The 20084-nt window shown below is 37.7% G+C and overlaps 2 protein-coding genes across 8 annotated transcripts in view; one reads left to right on the top strand and one right to left on the bottom strand.

Annotated features, from left to right (window-relative positions):
- Positions 1-6506, bottom strand: part of LOC110453808 (glucokinase regulatory protein-like) — a 25540-nt gene extending 19034 nt beyond the window's left edge. The window contains exon 1 of one of the 4 annotated variants that reach the window (XM_021502968.1): positions 6206-6506. The gene's annotated coding sequence lies outside the window, so the exon portion shown is untranslated. Of the gene's footprint in view, positions 1-2622; positions 2776-6205 lie in introns of those variants that run through there. The other 3 variants (XM_021502970.1, XM_021502973.1, XM_021502969.1) reach the window with 3 other exon arrangements.
- LOC110453809 (internalin-I-like) overlaps positions 6055-20084 on the top strand; it is a 19550-nt gene continuing 5520 nt past the window's right edge. Inside the window, exons 1-11 of one of the 4 annotated variants that reach the window (XM_021502975.1) lie at positions 6080-6135; positions 7839-7855; positions 8019-8217; positions 10491-10637; positions 11309-11498; positions 12422-12490; positions 13893-14024; positions 16007-16120; positions 17552-17688; positions 18960-19025; positions 19184-19280. In XM_021502975.1, coding sequence (XP_021358650.1) covers positions 8060-8217; positions 10491-10637; positions 11309-11498; positions 12422-12490; positions 13893-14024; positions 16007-16120; positions 17552-17688; positions 18960-19025; positions 19184-19280 — 1110 coding nt within the window. In that variant the 5' untranslated portion in view covers positions 6080-6135; positions 7839-7855; positions 8019-8059. Of the gene's footprint in view, positions 6150-7838; positions 7856-8018; positions 8218-10490; positions 10638-11308; positions 11499-12421; positions 12491-13892; positions 14025-16006; positions 16121-17551; positions 17689-18959; positions 19026-19183; positions 19281-20084 lie in introns of all 4 variants that reach the window. The other 3 variants (XM_021502977.1, XM_021502974.1, XM_021502976.1) reach the window with 3 other exon arrangements.

The raw sequence follows: 20084 nt of genomic DNA, 5'->3' as shown, positions 1-20084 counted from the left end.
TCAACCGTGTTCGTACAAGTGTGGGGATATGTTGAAATGCAACAGGCGCTATGAGTGATCAATGCGTACATCTTGATGGACGTGCTTAAGTGTCAAATTCGTACATTGTGGACGAAAATTAAACCTTGCTGATAATTCATTTCCACTTGGTTTATAAAAGACTGTGAGGTCCGAGTGAACGTCAGATCAAGTCATCAAATTGATAACAACAGAAGACTCGCTACTTTCGATAGGTATTTCCTTATCAAGACCCGACCCTATAGAGTTATGGAGGGAGTTGACTCGATTGACAAGCGTGGTTCAGTGCGGTATACGACGCGACATCGTGAGTACGGTAAGACCGCTAAAGACCTGGTAAAAGGTCAAGAACAACTCCTTGAGAAGCTACAAGACATGAAGTTCGACCTGAGTAAGACGGAGCGCGAGATTACACGTGTCCTTAACCAAGTAAAAACGTCGCGACAATTCATGGCGTCATTCCTCGGGACGCGGGAGTCAAGGTCGGAGACGGTTTTTGATGAGCAGTGCATGGCTGATTACTCACACGTCACCACTCCACAGTACCACCATGTGTTGGACAACCTACAGTACCGGAATTTACGTCACATAGCCCGGAAGTACGGTTCCAATAATCCGTCGTGCGTGTATCAGTATAATATAGCAGACCAGCCATCTTCACAATCTCACTACGACACCAAAACATCGACCCCGCGCTCTCAGTCTACGACACATCTTCTCGATGATGAGGACCTGTCACCCAGGTGCGACCATACTCCGAGTATGTACGGAAGTACCTCAGAGTTCAGTGAGGACGAGTTCCAGGGTCAACCTATACCACACATTGGGGGTGACAAGGACGTTAGACAAAGACACGTATCGGAACAGTCATCGGTTTCTTCAGGAAGTGACCTGTCCGACTCTAGTAGTTTGGCAACTGTATCGACAATATCACCATTACGTGATAGCTGTCATGGTTTCATTTTTACAGACGTTTAGCGTGGTTTCTTCGTGTGTCTTTGTAAGCACGCATGGACACAACGGGCATCATCGCCATGTATTGTTATTGATAAATGATAAATATTAGTGACAATGTCGTGTGTAGTGACTGGTCAATGACAAAAGTGAGAATTTTGTGGGATGTAATTTGTCATGTAATAATAGTGAGAGTATCGTATTCTGTTAATTATCAGTCGATGATACATGTAAATATCAATGACTGTTGTGATTGGTCAGTAAGACGTGTACCGTGAATTTTGATTGGTTGCTAATACGTGTACCATGTGTTGTGATTGGTTGTTCATACTGTGGGTGTATAGTGTCGCGTGCTGTGATTGACCAATACAATGTTAGTGAGAGTATCAAGTGTTATGATTGGTGGACGTGTTTATCCAATCTGAACTCCAGCGACAATGGGTTTTTTAAGCAATACAAGTGATGGTTTAAATAATACATAAATCCATATATTTATATATAGGGAAGGCGACTTCCCTCACGCCGACAGAACACCGACTTCCGTCTGTGAGTAGTTCGAATTATTCTGACGTTTTATCGACTTTTTTTTATATCGGTCTGTCGTCGATTAACGTCAGAACTCCAGCCCTCTATAATATGCGGGAAATATGCGACCCGCGCCCGGAGTGCACTTCAAACTGATATTTTAGAAACAAATCGTCACTTTCAAACACATATCGCACATGGATCGAAAGATGTATTCTTTATGCACTAGGTGGTATCAATAACATGTTTCAAAAAACATTACGAAAAGTATTTTCCAACGTTTTCTATACCAACCCATGTTTTTAATGTAAATTAGGCCATGAGCAATGTCACATTACTTGAGGAGATCTCGCGTTAACGAAGGTATTTCCCAACATTATGACGTGGGGCGGCGAGATTTTAGTCACGTGACATTAGAAGGCGGGGCTACCAAAAAACTAGAGTAAAACAGAGTAAGTTTGAAAAAATATGTTTTTAGTGATTGTATTGGTTTTTTGAAAAATGCTATTGATACCACCTAGTGCATAAAGAATAGATCTTTCGATCCATGTGCGACATGTGTGTGAAAGTGACGATTTGTTTCTAAAATATCAGTTTGAAGTGCGCTCCGGGCGCGGGTCGCATATTTCCCGCATTTTATAGAGGGCCGGATTTCTGACGTTAATCGGCGACAGACCGATATGAAAAAAGTCGTTAAAACATCAGAATAATTCGGACTTATCTGTGAGATGAAACCCGTAAGGGCGGATTCATGTAGGCGCTAAACACCTCAACCAACCAACCAAATGTTTTTATATACGTTTTTGAATGAAGGTATATTGTTCTGGTTGTCATTAGGGATATTCAAAAATATTTGGTTTAAATAATTTGATAAATTCAGAAATACAGACTTAATTAATTTGCTTCATAATAATGAGATAGAAATGTCTATCTGTGTACTTTTGAGAAAATAAATGTGAAAATACAGTTTTTTGTTACGAATCTTTCATCCCATAGCTTCCTGGCTACCACAGAAAAGTATGATACCAAAATGATATGTTAAAGTAAAACTGTATAGATTTTAAGGACGTAAAAAACACATATCCTAATATCAAACGGTGTTAAAAGGAGTAACAGTGTACTTACCTTTCTACTGTTTTAGTGATGTTTATACAGGAAATATATGATGGACACACACACACACATATATATACCTAATGGTCACAGGCGAGCGGGAGAGCTAACTATGTCACTGCTAGGTGCGATTTGTCATCAACATCCGTGAAAGCTATTCTTTCATCGGTCAACTACTAAAAACTATATATATATATATATGTGTAAGTAATACAGCTAAGTAAACAACGTGTCATGTGTTTACCTCGTAAATTGCTTCCTTGTTTAATGTTTAAAGGATAAGAAAATAACAACGGTCTCGCATGTTAAAAGGTATAGGGTCACGATTTCATGTGAGAACATGAACATATATATAGCCACGATATCACGTTCAAAAACAAACAATCGCGTGCAAAGTTTAATAATCACGGTTTCAAGTAAAAATAAGCACAAAGTCACAGTCCCACGTGTAAATAGATACATAGCCATGGTATCACGTGTAAATAGATACATAGTCACGAAATCACGTGTAAATAGGTACATAATCACGGTATCACGTGTAAATAGGTATATAGTCACAGTATCACGTGTAAATAGGTACATAGTCACAGTAGCACGTGTAAATAGGTACATAGTCACGCTATCACGTGTAAATGGGTACATAGTCACGGTATCACGTACAAATAGGTACATAGTCACGGTATCACGTGTAAATAGATACATAGTCACGGTATCACGTGTAAATAGGTACATAGTCACGGTATCACGTGCAAATAGGTACATAGTCACGGTAACACGTGTAAATAGGTATATAATCACGGTATCACGTGTAAATAGGTACATAGTCACGAAATCACGTGAAAATAGGTACATAATCACGGTATCACGTGTAAATAGGTACATAGTCACAGAATCACGTGTAAAGAGGTACATCGTCACGGTATCACGTGTAAATAGGTATATAGTCACGGTAATACGTGGAAATAGGTACATAGTCACGGTACCACGTGTAAATAGGTATATAGTCACGGTATCACGTGGAAATAGGTACATAGTCACGGTAACACGTGTAAATAGGTATATAATCACGGTATCACGTGTAAATAGGTACATAGGCACGAAATCACGTGTAAATAGGTACATAATCACGGTATCACTTGTAAATAGGTATATAGTCACGGTATCACGTGTAATTCGGTATATAGTCACGGTAATACGTGTAAATAGGTACATAGTCACGGTACCACGTGTAAATATGCATATAGCCACGGTATCACGTGCAAATAGGTACATGGTCACGGTATCACGTGTAAATAGGTACATAGTCACAGAATCACATGTAAATAGGTACATCGTCACGGTATCACGTGTAAATAGGAATATAGTCACGGTATCACGTGTAAATAGGTATATAGTCACGGTAATACGTGGAAATAGGTACATAGTCACGGTACCACGTGTAAATAGGTATATAGTCACGGTATCACGTGCAAATAGGTACATAGTCACGGTATCACGTGTAAATGGGCATATAGTCACGGTATCATGTGTAAATAGGAACATAGTCACGGTATCACGTGTAAATAGGTACACAGAAACACTTGGAAATAGGTACATCGTCACGGTATCACGTGTAAATAGGAATATAGTCACGGTATCACGTGTAAATAGGTATATAGGCACGGTAATACGTGTAAATAGGTACATAGTCACGGTACCACGTGTAAATATGCATATAGCCACGGTATCACGTGCAAATAGGTACATAGTCACGGTATCACGTGTAAATGGGCATATAGTCACGGTATCATGTGTAAATAGGAACATAGTCACGGTATCACGTGTAAATGGGTACGTAGTCACGGTATCACGTGCAAATAGGTACATAGTCACAGAATCACGTGTAAAGAGGTACATCGTCACGGTATCACGTGTAAATAGGTACATAGTCACGGTATCACGTGTAAATAGATACATAGTCACGGTATCACGTGTAAATAGGTACATAGTCACAGAATCACGTGTAAATAGGTACATCGTCACGGTATCACGTGTAAATAGGTATATAGTCACGGTATCACGTGTAATTCGGTATATAGTCACGGTAATACGTGTAAATAGGTACATAGTCACGGTACCACGTGTAAATAGGAATATTGTCACGGTATCACGTGTAAATAGTCACAGTATCACGTGTAAATAGGTACATCGATTCGTCTTGGTATCACCTGTAAAGAGGTACATACGCACATGTACATGTAGTCTGTTGCGTTTGTGTAGGTCTGTTGTGTATCTCTGTTGTGTATCTGTACGTCTGTTGTGCTAGTGTACGTCTGTTGCGTGTTTGTACGTCGTTATTGTAAATGTCTGTTCGTCTGTTACATCATTGTATGTCTGTTGTGTATCTGTCACGATGTCACGGGTGGCATTTTACCTAGTGTTGATACTGTATATAACAAGCTACCATATTCAGATGGCATTCATATCGTCTATAAAGCCAATAATCCGATATTGTTGATGTTATTATTGTTATCAAGTTACGTTTTAAACCACTGACTTGACAACTGGCTGCTCTAGCTATTTATTGAACAAGCATAAACGATAAATACATTAGCTAAACTACACAAATATTTATCATTATAACGTTATCTTGTATGAGATACATTGTATACCATATTCCTTAAAAAGGTAGTAAACATACAGTAAGTATATATATGAATGTCAACTTGCCAAAGGTAAATCCAACATGATTTAGCATATAATTGCCAACTGAAAACAGGTGAATGATAAAATACTGTAGGTTTAAAACACCGATACAAGTGCATATACTGTAATTAATTTGCAGGTCCTTTTGTTCAATGTGATAGTTCTAGATGTGCGAATATTACTCCATATATCAAGCTTAACGTAATGATTGAGGCATAATAGAAAGAGCAAAAATATGAAAAACACCTGGAAAGGTTGGTAAATAAATGCACACAGGTGAAACGCACTCACGTTTGACATAATACTAAAATAACCACGGGTAGGAAATAAATTTGATATGGTAAATTAGACATGTAAATGAATACGTATACACACGCATTGTTTTCAGAGCAAAATCAAATTGGTACAGGTGCCCGTCATTTAAACAAAGACCGATTTGTACCGATTTTCGTTGGAACGTTTACATTTTAGAATGTAAATCAATATCAACTTTAAAGAAGTGAAAATCCCATCCCTAGCACCCTATTGTTTCAGCAAAATTTGTCTGTCTACACTTGCTTATACGTTGGCTCAACCACATGTATCTATTGCGAATGAAAATACGAATGCACTATTTTTTTTCTCTCTCTTTCTCATTTTCCATAGGTACATTGTTCAACCAGGGACAGTGTATAGAGAATACGTCCCTGGTTCAACGACAGAAAAGGTTGATTTTACGCGTTGTTTAATTTGTAGGTCCCTGTGTTGACAAGCTTCTCTGTGATCTAGATTTTCATGGGAGTGGCTTCCCTTGACCTGTCATGCTTGGAAACACGACAACAACGTACAAGATCGCATCAGGTGATTGTTTGAAAGTAGGCATCTTACAAATGCCCGCTAGAATTATACATTCGTGTTGAAGTTCACATACCTTCAGTTATGAGTGACGTTTCTGTCTTTATTTCCAATCTTCATATTAACTCTGTTAAAACTTATCGAATATTTTGGCTCGATCAGTTGATCTTTTCAGAAACTACTGAACTTACAATTCATGTTCCTGCCGGGTAAAGTTTATCATATACTACGTTCGACATGGCGGCCTCGTCAAACATGAACGTAACACCATCTCAATGATGTTATCACGCAGTGTGCCTAATCACGTCATCACATCCTTGTTGTAACAGTTATTTGGGACGAGTTCAAGATGTAGTTTTACTGCATCTAACACTCTGACATGGAATGCGGAAATAATATATCCGGATCGAGTAGTTCGTGCTGTTTAACTTTTCACTGAACACGTTCGAAGAACACTTTGCTTGTTATTTTTATTTATTTATTTCTGCCACTGAAGATTAATGTTGTACACACAAAGTTTAAGTAAAACTACTTTCATAAGCAAACTATATTCTCTTTTGTAATATACTTTTAAAGTAATGAATGTTTGAGCAAATTGTGTTATGGTCCTCATAATAACACACACTGCTATTGATGACAAACTTGATAAATCCTGGTAAGGCTTTACATAAGTTTGAAACCATGTGTGTTATATAGGACCATAACAAAATTTGCTAAAATATTCATTATTTATATTAACATTTTGATAGAGTAGGTACGCTTTATTTAGTTATTTCTAATAGTTTTTGAACAGCAAATTAAGTCTTGACAACAGTGAAATTGTTGACATCACAAAAGAGATTGATGATGTTACAATAGCAAATGTTGTTATAGTCTCGTAACAACATTTGCTTTCTCAATGCATTACAATGGAAGGATATCGAGGAAATGTAAATATAATATAAATGGTAAAAGAGGACCTGAGACAGCTGCTAATTCTTCTATCACTTTGAAAAATCTTCCCATATTTTGTAAAACAGACATATCACTGTGGTTCTTTCTTCTAGACTGATATATCAATGGGATTATCCTCTGTGAATTTTACTTACAATGTATATCAAGGACAATAACTTTTCGCTAAACAGTTTGAAAGTACATGTTGCATGTTCATTTAAGTCAATTTACTTACAATGTATATCAACAACAATTACTTTTCTAGGGCTTCTAGGTATAATCGACATAATTTCACTGGACTAGGACAGATATCTCTGTAATTCTTTCCTGGGATACCATATTCAACATATCCATTCATGATCAGTATTTGTATATGTAAGATAGTTTATATGGAAAGGATCCATCTATTTAGAAGGAAACTAGGTATAGGGTCTCATTTCCCATGATACCAATTAAGCTACAATTAATTGAGAAAAAATCAAATTTAATCAAAATCAAAAGCTGCTTCAGTTTTATGATTTTTATAAGATTGAGAAAAAGTCATGAAGACTATTTGTTTTCAAGGGCAAAGAAGCACTTTGGTCATGCAAGGCAGGAGCTTTTGCCTTCCCTTCTTAAAATCTGTTAATGGATATATTGCTTTTTTTCAAATTGGACATTGTTGTTTTGAATTAAGAGATCAAATGGTGCCATAGGGGTCTGTGAAAAAATATATCTTAACAGTTTCTGATGATCATCAATCTTGACTTATTCCTCTTTTTCCTTAATTATTTCAGTCTACCCAGCTGTTCATGTAAGTACTGCAACCTGGGAAGTTATCTTGGAGAAAAAAAGCTTGTTGTACAATTTGTCATAGTATTCTATGATTTTATTGTTGTTGCTGTGGTTTTTTCTTCATCAATTGCAGTATAGTATGTGTTTTTAGATTCAAATTACAGTGCTGGTTTTTTTTACAGGTGTCACACACAATGAGCATAGATGACCTTTGACCTCCAACATGCCTTTATCCCAGGAGTTTATCGACCACCACACACACCCTCTAAGCTTCACTCGACCACAATGGCAGTTAGACCTGCAAGGATCTCTCTACGAACTCGACCTCAAAATGTGTCAATTGAAAACTCTGACATATGATTTCAATTGGTCAAAAGACAGGTAAATTTTCTCAACACATACTGTTTTATAGTATTGTTCTTAGTGTTGGTGTTGGGACAATGATCGATTATAATCAATGATTGATTGATTGGCATTCCATTAGCGACAATCAATTGTGATTTTATCGTTCAAGTTTTGATGGATGATAATATAGCAGTGATTATAGGAAGAGGCTGTGCTCAGTTTGCGAATGGTTTTCAAAATCAGTGTATAAAAATGATGGTGGGTGATCTGTGTTGGCGCATAATTTGCTGTATTCACACTTCTAAATGACCAAAATAAATATCATTATAAAAGCAACGAGTCTGAAAGTCAGTATGTAATTTTGCTGAATGCGTCAACAGAATATTCTGTAAATATTTGTACTGCGTGAGTCTGCATCACATAAATTATGAAGCGTGACATATACTTCAAAAACAAAACAATGAATTATAGTGAAACAACAATCAAAAAGGACTTTTCATCGGTTAATGATGGGTTAGTTGATTTAAGTACGTGTTGATGTATATGTATGGTTTAATTATGGTAGTTAGTCAGAGGTATTCATGAGAAGAAATGTGTCTTTTTCAGTGGGTGTAGTAAATCTCATTGGAGGTCTATTAGAGGCGTGTGTTAATTCAGCGACAGCTGATTGTGATGCATCCTCGATATCCAGGAGTTATGCTCACTTTCGCTCTCTGCACCCCTGGAATATGTCATGGCAAAATTGAAGGCACGAAAATAGCTGTTTGAATGGTCTCAGGTAAAAAAAAACCTGACCAATTGCTAGGCTGATACATGTCCTTTGAAGATTACAAAGGAGAGACGCCCAACTTCAATTTTTACCGTTACATGACCGCAAGATTCTAGTTTTCTTGTCTCATCAACAAGGTGGCGCACACCAAGCCTTCGATTTTGCTATGACATATTCCAGGGAGTGCAGAGAGGGAAAGTGAGCGTAACCCCTGGATTTTGAGGATGATTGTGATGATGTGAGTGTCCGTGGAAATTGACGGCATGTATGTCTGTTTCATTGAAGGTTGCTGATGGATTTGTGCAAGTTGAAGATGATTGTGTCTATTTCAGGAAGTGATTAGCTATAGGGATGTGTTTTTTATGAATATTGAAAATGATGATAAGTGTTTCTCGCACTCCTGTGTGTATATGTCAGAACTGTCCAGGGTAAGAAAATGGTATAAGAAATTTCTATCTTACACCCGTTTCACGAATGTGACGAATGACAATGATGTTTACAAAATTGGGAACTTTTCAATGTTGTGATGCAGAAATAGCGATAATTGGAATGAAAGAAAAAATACTCTTCCACACCCAGGGTTCTAGTATCGGGACATTTCCATCCTCAAGACAAATAGGTGCAAATATGTTGGTAAGCCTTTCAGGTCCTACCCAACTTGAGACCCCTAGGGTGGAATTTCTCTATCCTACACCCTGGGAATGAAAGATTCTTATAACCTGTTTCAATGAAGAATTGATGAGAGATGTCTTTTTCTCCCACCCTTCACAGGTGTGTCTCCTGTTTTAGCCGGGAAAGATCAGCTTGTCACCCCCTAGTGTGACGTCATTAAAATGTATCACCAGTAATTGTGACGGCATCAAAAGTGAATGACGATATTCATACCCCACATGTGGTTTTGTTTACAAACAGACTACTGTCGGTGAAGTTGTGACTGAAATAACAGGATTGGAGAAAAATAATCATCCCCTACCTTGAGGGTGTAACAGAGAAATCTCCAACCCTCGGGGTGATTTTGTTTTGTTGTCTAACCCTAGGCAGAGCCAACCCCTTGGGTTGAAGATTTCTCTGTAACACCCTCAAGGTAGGGGAAGATTCTATTAGTCTGTTTCAGAGGACATTGTTGATAGGTGTGTCTATTTCAGGGGGAGACTGATAAGTGGTGTCTGTGTCTATTAAAGAGGACATTGATGAGCTGAGGCATGTTTATTTCAGAGTTGATGACAGATGTCTGCGTCTATTTCAGAGGATATTGATGAAAGGTTTCTGTGTCTATTTCAGAGGATATTGATGAAAGGTTTCTGTGTCTATTTTTGATGACATATGTCTTCGTCTGTTTCAGAGGACGTTGTTGATAGGTGTGTCTATTTCAGGAGGAGACTGATAAGTGGTGTCTGTGTCTGTTAAAGAGGACATTGATGAGCTGAGGCATGTTTATTTCAGAGTTGATGACAGATGTCTGTGTCTATTTCAGAGGATATTGATGAAAGGAGCCTTTGTCTATTTCAGAGTTGATGAAATGTGTCTTTGTATATTTCAGTGGTGTTCCAAGTTCTGCGACAGATGTGCAGAGGAGGATCATCAAGTTGGATCTGTCCCTTAATGAGCTGACAGCACTGGAACATGAAAGCTTAGCACATTTCAAAAATGTCAGAGAGCTCAACGCATCTCTCAACAGAGTCACCAAGTAAGAATATAAGAACAGGAGCACCATCCATAATGATGTAACCAAGCTATGAAACAAAACCTGACGTATATACTCTTAATTTGAAGCTCTTTCTAGAGTTGAAAACATGTATTTTTAAACAAGATGAAAGTTGAAATATTTTAATTTGTCATATGAAATTGCTAAGTATTAATTAGGCCTGGTTTCATTGCCATTCATTCATTTTTATGTTACGTATATATTTTAAAGTATTTGATGTAAAATTATACCATCAGAAATTATTTTGATTTATTTCATTTTGAACATTGCTCTGTGACAAAACCTAACAAACTTTTGTAAATATCTTGTCGAAGATATTCAACTGAAATTGAACCTCTATCCTGACATATATTTCCTTTGGTTAAAAAATCCAAAATAGATGGTAATAAATGGAGGATTGTGTTTAAAACAGCTCTATAACAAGTTCCTTTTAGAAATATTACCATTGCATTTTATCCCTATGTAAACTTCGAAAGGCTAGCAGCAGGTATTGATTCAGGTCTGTGGTTTGTCTGACCAAATGTAGCAACAATGAAAAAACAATGTATTGATTATTTTACACTTATTTGGTTATCTAAAGATTTGGTCATTTGTCAAATTTGTCAATAGAGTCAAGATTTCAATTATGATCAATTCATTTTTTTACTCTTCAGGTTCGCGGGAGTGGAAGTGTTTAAGTACTTGTATACACTAAACCTGTCTCACAACTCCATCAAAAGAGTCGAGAATATCATCGCTATTCCGTCTCTGGTGGAGTTAAACCTCAGCATGAATGAGCTCCGGGATATCTCCCTCATGCCCAGTCTCATCAACTTGGAGATTCTCAATGTCAGCAATAACAAAGTAAGTATATCACCTTGTATATGTTTGACAGACTGAGGGAGTTACTTAGTGACTTCAAACGTGACTATGTTGGAGCTTTGATAACTGAGTTATTCTCTGAGTGACTGAGGGGGTATTTAGGTGGACAATTAAGTCAAGATCTTGATGACTGAGTGAACAGTTGAGCTAGTTCAACCTCAAATCACTGATTATTTTATTTAATGAGTATTGTGGTGATTGTGAGTGTAAGTGGATAATTGAATTTCAATCTCTGAATGACTGGGCAAGTATTTAGGCAAGTGAGTCAATTTCTGGATATCTGAAGGAGCGTTTGAGTAAATTATTTTATTGAATTGGTGATAAAATTTGTAGAGCTTTTTCTTGGACCATTTTGGGTCCAAAATTCTCATTGGGAAATGTTACTTTTCCCTTTATCTCTGTATTATTCTCAGAAACAGAAAATTCTTTTAATCTCAGCTTGTATTCATATTACAATACAACAACAACATGTAAAATGAAATAATATTTCATAAATAAGACTGTTTTGAATCTTTTAGATGATACTCTGTTAGACAAAATCAGTATTTGGTATAGTATCAAAATTTCCAAATTTAGTTTACAGTAGTATATTTTAAAGCAAAAGGCCCCTTTACCCAAAATAGTGAGATAAAAACCTTGCTATATAATAATGAAAAGGTTGGAGCAATGAATGGCAAAGGCCACATGCTATTGGTAAGGGACTAGGTGATGTTATACAGATAGATGTCTGAGGCTCTGTACACTACAGAGTCTAATAGTTAAAATACCCTCCTCTGACAGGTCAGTACAGTAGTAATTTAGCCAATGTTACTGTACTGTCACCCAATGTCATGTGTGGATTGATATTAAACATTTTCTGTCTGTATAATTGCCAATGTTGCAAAATTTACATGTTTTGTTTTCAGTTAGAATCTCTAGATGGCATCCAAGGTCTTCCAAAGCTTAAAGAGTTGTATGCCCAACGCAATGAAATTGTAAGTTGAATTGTATGCCCAGCGCAATGAAATAGTAAGTTGTATGCCCTGCGCAATGAAATTGTAAGTTGTATGCCCAGCGCAATGTCATAAATAGTTGTATGCCCAGCACAATGAAATTGTAAGTTGTATGCCCAATGCAATGAAATAATTAGTTGTATGCTACGCACAATGAAATTGTAAGTTGAATTGTATGCCCTTACTTCACCTCTTGCTAACCTTACCTGTCACTTAATCCGTTGGTATCCTTGCCTCCCAGTGCAATGTCATAAATAGTTGTATGCCCAGCACAATGAAATTGTAAGTTGAATTGTATGCCCAGCGCAATGAAAAAGTAAGTTGTATGCCCAGCGCAATGAAATTGTAAGTTGTATGCCCAGCGCAATGTCATAAATAGTTGTATGCCCAGCACAATGAAATTGTAAGTTGTATGCCCAATGCAATGAAATTGTAAGTTGAATTGTATGCCCAGTGCAATGAAAAAGTAAGTTGTATGCCCTGTGCAATGAAGTTGTAAGTTGTATGCCCAGTGCAATGAAATAATTAGTTGTATGCTACGCACAATGAAATTGTAAGTTGTATTGTATGCCCAGCGCAATGAAATAGTAAGTTGAATTGTATGCCCAGCGCAATGAAATAGTAAGTTGTATGCCCAGCCCAATGAAATAGTAAGTTGTATGCCCAGCCCAATGAAATAGTTAGTTGTATGCCCAGCGCAATGAAATTGTAAGTTGTATGCCCAGTGCAATGAAATTGTAAGTTGTATGCCCAGCCCAATGAAATAGTAAGTTGTATGCCCAGCCCAATGAAATAGTAAGTTGTATGCCCAGCCCAATGAAATAGTTAGTTGTATGCCCAGCGCAATGTAATAAATAGTTGTATGCCCAGCCCAATGAAAAAGTAAGTTGAATTGTATGCCCAGCGCAATGAAATAGTAAGTTGTAAGCCCAGCCCAATGAAATAGTAAGTTGTATGCCCAGTGCAATGAAATTGTAAGTTGTATGCCCAGCCCAATGAAATAGTAAGTTGTATGCCCAACCCAATGAAATAGTAAGTTGTATGCCCAGCCCAATGAAATAGTAAGTTGTATGCCCAGCCCAATGAAATAGTAAGTTGTATGCCCAGCCCAATGAAATAGTAAGTTGTATGCCCAGCGCAATGAAATAGTAAGTTGTATGCCCAGCGCAATGAAATAATAAGTTGTATGCCCAGCCCAATGAAATAGTAAGTTGTAAGTCCTGTGAAATAATATAATTAGATAAGCTGTATGCACAGTGCATTGAAATAAAAATTGTTTACATTGAGATATGGGGTTTTGTTATAAAAAAAACCTACCACATTTTTGGTCATCTGCAGATAGATCTGCAATATCTTGATTTCATGTTGTGATTATTTTCTTCAGAAACACATTTTGCCACTGACGGGATGTTTCCACCTTCAGGTGTTGAATGTGTCTAGTAACAGTATACATATGTTACACACAGTGGTGGGGGTCATCTCACAGCTCAAACAGCTCGAGGTGCTCAACATGCATGTAAGTATCTCACCTGTCACTGGCCTTATCTGTCATATACCAAGTCTCACCTTCCTCACATGTCACTTAATTATAACTTACCTGTCACTTAACTTACCTATCATTAACTTTAATTTATCTGTCTATCACTTACTTCACCTCTTGCTAAACTCACCTGTCAATTAAATTACCTGTAATTAACCTTATCTGTCACTTACCTCTTCTGTAATTTAATTCACCTATTCTGTTGGCCTCCTTGCCTTTAATTTACCTCACCTGTCTTTTATCTCTGCTGTAATATAAGTAACCAAATCTGTTGGTATCCTTGCCTGTCTTTTACCTCACTTGTCACTTAACTTACCTGTCATTAACTTTAATTTACCTGTCTTTAACCACTACTATCACTTACTTCACCTCTTGCTAACCTTACCTGTCACTTACTTCTGTTATTTAACTGACTTAACCTGTTGGTATATTTGCCTGTCATTTACCTCGCCTGTCTTTTATCTCTCCTGTAATATAAGTTACCAAATCTGTTGATATCCTTGCCTGTCATTTACCTTACCTGTCACTTAACTTACCTGTTACTAACTTCACCTGTTTCTTAATTTACCTGTAATTTACCTCTATTGTCACTTATCTCTCCTGTAATTTAATTTACCTAATCCGTTGGTATCCTTGCCTGTCATTTACCTTACCTGTCACTTAACTTCCCTGTTACTAACTTCACCTGTTTCTTAATTTACCTGTAATTTACGTCTATTGTCACTTATCTCTCCTGTACTTTAATTTACCTAATCTGTTGGTATCCTTGCCTGAAATTTACCTCACCTGTCACTTATCTCTCCTGTAATTTAATTTACCTAATCTGTTGGTATCCTTGCCTGTAATTTACCTCACCTGTCACTTATCTCTCCTGTAATTTAATTTACCTAATCTGTTGGTATCCTTGCCTGTCATTTACCTCACCTGTCAGTGACCATGGCCCACTTGTATAAAACATCTCAAAGTTAAGGAAAATCTCGAGCAATGTATTGTCTATGGGAAATCTTAGACTTGAGGAAATCTCAAGAGTTGAGATCTTTTATACAAGTGGGCCCAGAACTCTCACCTATACATTATAACACACCTGTCATTTTTACTTACTTCCCCTGTTATTTATGTCAAATGTCAGTTACCTCACCTGTGAGCGCTGATGCAAATCTTATCTCACCTAACAAAAATATGTAGTTTATCACATGTGACGTACATTATAAGTCTATCTCAAGCGTGGCTCAATAATAATTTCGAAATTCCGTGTGATAGAAACTTAGTCCCAAGTTTAGCTTGAGGGGATTTCAGAGGGTTGGTGATATTGCTTTGAGGTAGGACCATGGTCTAATTTTCAAAAGGGTGTGCAATTAACACTGGGATTTCTTTATGTCTGGGGAATCTACGAGGCAGGTGCTATTTTACAAGTGGGCCCAGAATTCTCACCTATACATTATAACACACCTGTCATTTTTACTTACCGCCCCTGTTATTTATGTCAAATGTCAGTTACCTCACCTGTGAGTGCTGATGCAAATCTTCTCTCACCTAACAAAAATATGTAGTTTATCACATGTGACGTACATTATAAGTCTATCTCAAGCGTGGCTCAATAATAATTTCGAAATTCCGTGTGATAGAAACTTAGTCCCAAGTTTAGCTTGAGGGGATCTCAGAGTGTTTGTGATATTGCATTGAGGTAGGACCATGGTCTAATTTTCAAAAGGGTGTGCAATTAACACTGGGATTTCTTTATGTCTGTGAAATCTACGAGGCAGGTGCTATTTTACCAACCACTTTTTTGTCGTTTGCACATTGTGCACACACTGAACACCATGTAATGTTTTAGAATCACACAACTGTATTTGACACATCTCTCATTTACCTGTTCAGAACAAAACATTGTGTCTTTTGAAGTCAGTTAATGATACACTACGTTATGCAGACAGTAAATGAAAAATGTTGTTTTCCAGGGGAATATTGTTGAGAGGGACCCTATGTATCAGACAGATATCCTGAAAAACAGCAACGTTATGACATTAGATAACATTCCGATACGACCACTTCCACGACATCCTGTTCCCAGTGTAAGTATAACCTACGCTGCGTAAAACTCTGATACGACCACTTCCAAGAATACCTGTTCCCAGTGTAAGTATAACCTACACTATGTAAAACTCTGATACGACCACTTCCACGAATGCCTGTTCCCAGTGTAAGTATAACCTACGCTATGTAAAACTCTGATACGCCCACTTCCACGACAACCTGTTCCCAGTGTAAGTATAACCTACGCTATATAAAACTCTGATACGACCACTTCCACGACAACCTGTTCCCAGTGTAAGTATAACCTACGCTATATAAAACTCTGATACGACCTCTTCCACGACAACCTGTTCCCAGTGTAAGTCTAACCTACACTTCGTAAAATTCTGATACGACCACTTCCACGACAACCTGTTCCCAGTGTAAGTATAACCTACGCTATATAAAACTCTGATACGACCACTTCCACGACAACCTGTTTCCAGTGTAAGTATAACCTACGCTATGTAAAACTCTGACACGACCACTTCCACGAATACCTGTTCCCAGTGTAAGTATAACCTACACTATGTAAAACTCTGATATGACCACTTCCACGAATACCTGTTCCCAGTGTAAGTATAACCTACACTATGTAAAACTCTGATACGACCACTTCCACGACAACCTGTTCCCAGTGTAAGTCTAACCTACACTTCGTAAAACTCTGATACGACCACTTCCACGAATACCTGTTCCCAGTGTAAGTATAACCTACACTATGTAAAACTATGACCACTTCCATGTAAACCAGTGCCTAGAGTTGTATGGGTATAATCAAATATACAACATACACTACATGACCTGCCTGTCTAGCCTCCCATGATGTCACGTTTCAATATGACTCCAGAGTGTCATACATGTGATGTTGATCATAACTGTTATGGTTAATATGACTCCAGTAATGACATTTTGTATAATTTGTATGCCTCCACCTTAAAATGTGTGTGTGTGGTGTATAGTGTTGCTCATGTCCATCCTTTCTTGTCCTGTTGCGTCACGATTCAATGTAAACACTTGTCCTGTCGCGTCACGATTCAAATATAAACATCCGTCCTGTCACATAACGATTCAAATGTAAACACCCGTCCTGTCGCCTCACGATTCAATGTAAACACTCGTCGCGTCGCATCACGATTCAAATGTAAACGATCTAGCAACTTCATTCTTTGACGTATTTTCATCAAACTTTATGCAAATGTCAAAAGCATGCAAATACATCAGATGTGTTCATGTTTAAGGATGCCAAGGTCAAGGCCAACGTTCCAATTGCTATTCATCAAAAAAACAATGTGTGTGATGTGTTGAAAATCAATGTGTATTTGACCTTTAAGATGGATAGGTACAAGAAGTCACTAGGATAAGATACAGCCTAGAATATGCATTTTCATGAAGTGGTGAAATTTTGATATGCATGTTATAAATTGTAGTATGACTCCAGTGATGTGAAACACAAAAAGAACATTGATTCACTGAAGCAGGCTGCCCAACAGGCATTTGAGGAGAGGATGAGGGAGTCGAAACACAACATGGAGGAAAATGTTCGATTCCTCCAGAAGAGGATTTTGTAAGTTGATAATAGATGTTCCCACAAGATAATCACATGCTCTAAAATACAGATTTTATGATAAACAGTACATTCTCTAGATCATTGTAGACAATTTTAAACACTCACAAAGCAGTAATAGACTTTCACAAGGTAGTCATAGACTCTCACAAGGCAATTATTGACTCTCACAGGGCAGTCCAAGACTCTCACAGGGCAGTCTTAGACTCTCACTGGGCAGTCGTAGACTCTCACAAGGTAGTCATAAACTCTCACAAGGCAGTTGAAGACTGACAAGGGAATCATAGACTCTCACAAGGCAATTATAGACTCTCACATGCCAGTCTTAGGCTCTCACAAGGCAATCCAAGACTCTCACAAGGTAGTCATAAACTTTCACAAGGCTGTTGTAGACTCTGACAAGGGAATCATAGACTCTCACAAGGCAGTACTAGACTCTCACAAGGCAATTATAGACTCTCACATGCCAGTCTTAGGCTCTCACAAGGCAATCCAAGACTCTCACAAGGCAATCCAAGACTCTCACAAGACAATCATAGACTCTCACAAGACAATCCAAGACTCTCACAAGGCAATCCAAGACTCTCACAAGGCAATCATAGACTCTCACAAGGTGTAAAATAGGAGGAGAAGAATGCACAGCCAGACCAGGTTCAAACCCCTTGAGTCTGGCTGTCCATTTTCTGCTCCTATTACATTTGGTGCCTGTGACCAACCTTTGTTTCAAGCATTTGGTGTATTATTGGCAAGGAGATATATGAACCTGGGTTGTAAATATTTGTGTCTTCAGGGCCGAAGACTTAGAAAAGGAGGGAGGAATGTAGTGAAACTGAACTGGGTCGGACGGCGACTAGGCAGCTTTATGGGTAGAGCTTCCGTCTAGAGTTTGGCAGGTCCTGGGTTCAAACCCCTGTCTAGCTATGCATTTTTCCTCTCCTGTTACACAGGGCAATCATTGACCCTTGAAAGGCAAGTACGGGGTACAGTCCTTCACAAGGGAATCACAGACTACCTCATGACAATTATAGATCTTCACAGGGCAACTATATATCTACTCAGGGCAAATGTTTATAGCCCCACAAGGCGATCATAGACTCTCAGAAGAGAATAATGACCTCCACAAGACAGTCCTGGTCTCACACAACAACTACATTTGTATGGGTTGTTTAGGGTTTGATTGAGTAGAATTTTTGGCCATAGTTTTTTTTTTATTTAAAACTCTTGATATGATATTCTTTCTTATTTCTTTCACTGCAATATTGACCTTCCAGGGACCTTCAGGATGAGTATACCGCATATGATGGTAAACTTCGCAATGACTTGGATGCATGCTTAAGGTGAGTTTTCACTGATAACTTAATATATTAATTATATTTCTGTTAAGGGAGATTTGAAACTATAATGAACTTTTAATCTTTGTGATATAAATTGTGTATAGATTCTGAGAGAATTATTGGCATTTTGCTACTCATGGTAATAACTTGTGTTTTGACAGGTACCTGGACTCCCTAAGTATCCCCGATCTCAGTGACATGGATAAGGCCAAATTAAGGAATGAAATAGCTTCACCGCTTGATGGTAAATTCTGGCATGTAAGTCAAGCTTTTGATAGGTTCATCATTCACAGATTACATACTAAATTCCTGATTTAGATTTTGGGGACATTCATGCTATTTTGCTGTTGTCAGAATTATGTATAGTATGTACAAATGAACAATTTTTAGTTGGTTTTACCTTTGGACATTTTTATGTTTTACTACTAGTTTTTAGGTCACCTGAGCTTTGCTCAAGTGACCTATTCTAATCGCTTTACATGTTAGTTGGTAAACATCTGTATGAGTTCTGACTGTTGGTATACATCTGTCTGTTTTCTGACGTATATGTTAGCTGGTATACATCAGTCTGAGTTCTGACTGTTGGTATACATCCGTCTGAATTCTGACTGTTGGTATACATCTGTCTGAATTTTGACTATTGGTATACAGCTGTCTTAGTTCTGACTGTTGGTGTACATCAGTCTGAGTTCTGACTGTGGGTATACATCTGTCTGTTTTCTGACATATATGTTAGCTGGTATACATCTGTCTGAATTCTGACTATTGGTATACATCTGTCTGAATTATGACTATTGTCTGTCTTCTTCAATCTTTATTACTATTGGTATACAGCTGTCTGAGTTCTGACTGTTGGTGTACATCAGTCTGAGTTCTGACTGTGGGTATACATCTGTCTGTTTTCTGACATATATGTTAGCTGGTATACATCTGTCTGAATTCTGACTATTGGTATACATCCGTCTGAATTATGACTATTGGTATACATCTGTCTGAATTATGACTATTGGTATACATCTGTCTGCATTCTGACTGTTGGTATACATCTGTCTGCATTCTGAC

This window comes from Mizuhopecten yessoensis, unplaced genomic scaffold (assembly GCF_002113885.1).
Source record: "Mizuhopecten yessoensis strain PY_sf001 unplaced genomic scaffold, ASM211388v2 scaffold7513, whole genome shotgun sequence".
Lineage (NCBI taxonomy): Eukaryota > Metazoa > Mollusca > Bivalvia > Pectinida > Pectinidae > Mizuhopecten > Mizuhopecten yessoensis.
This window is presented reverse-complemented; position numbering and strand designations above follow the sequence as displayed.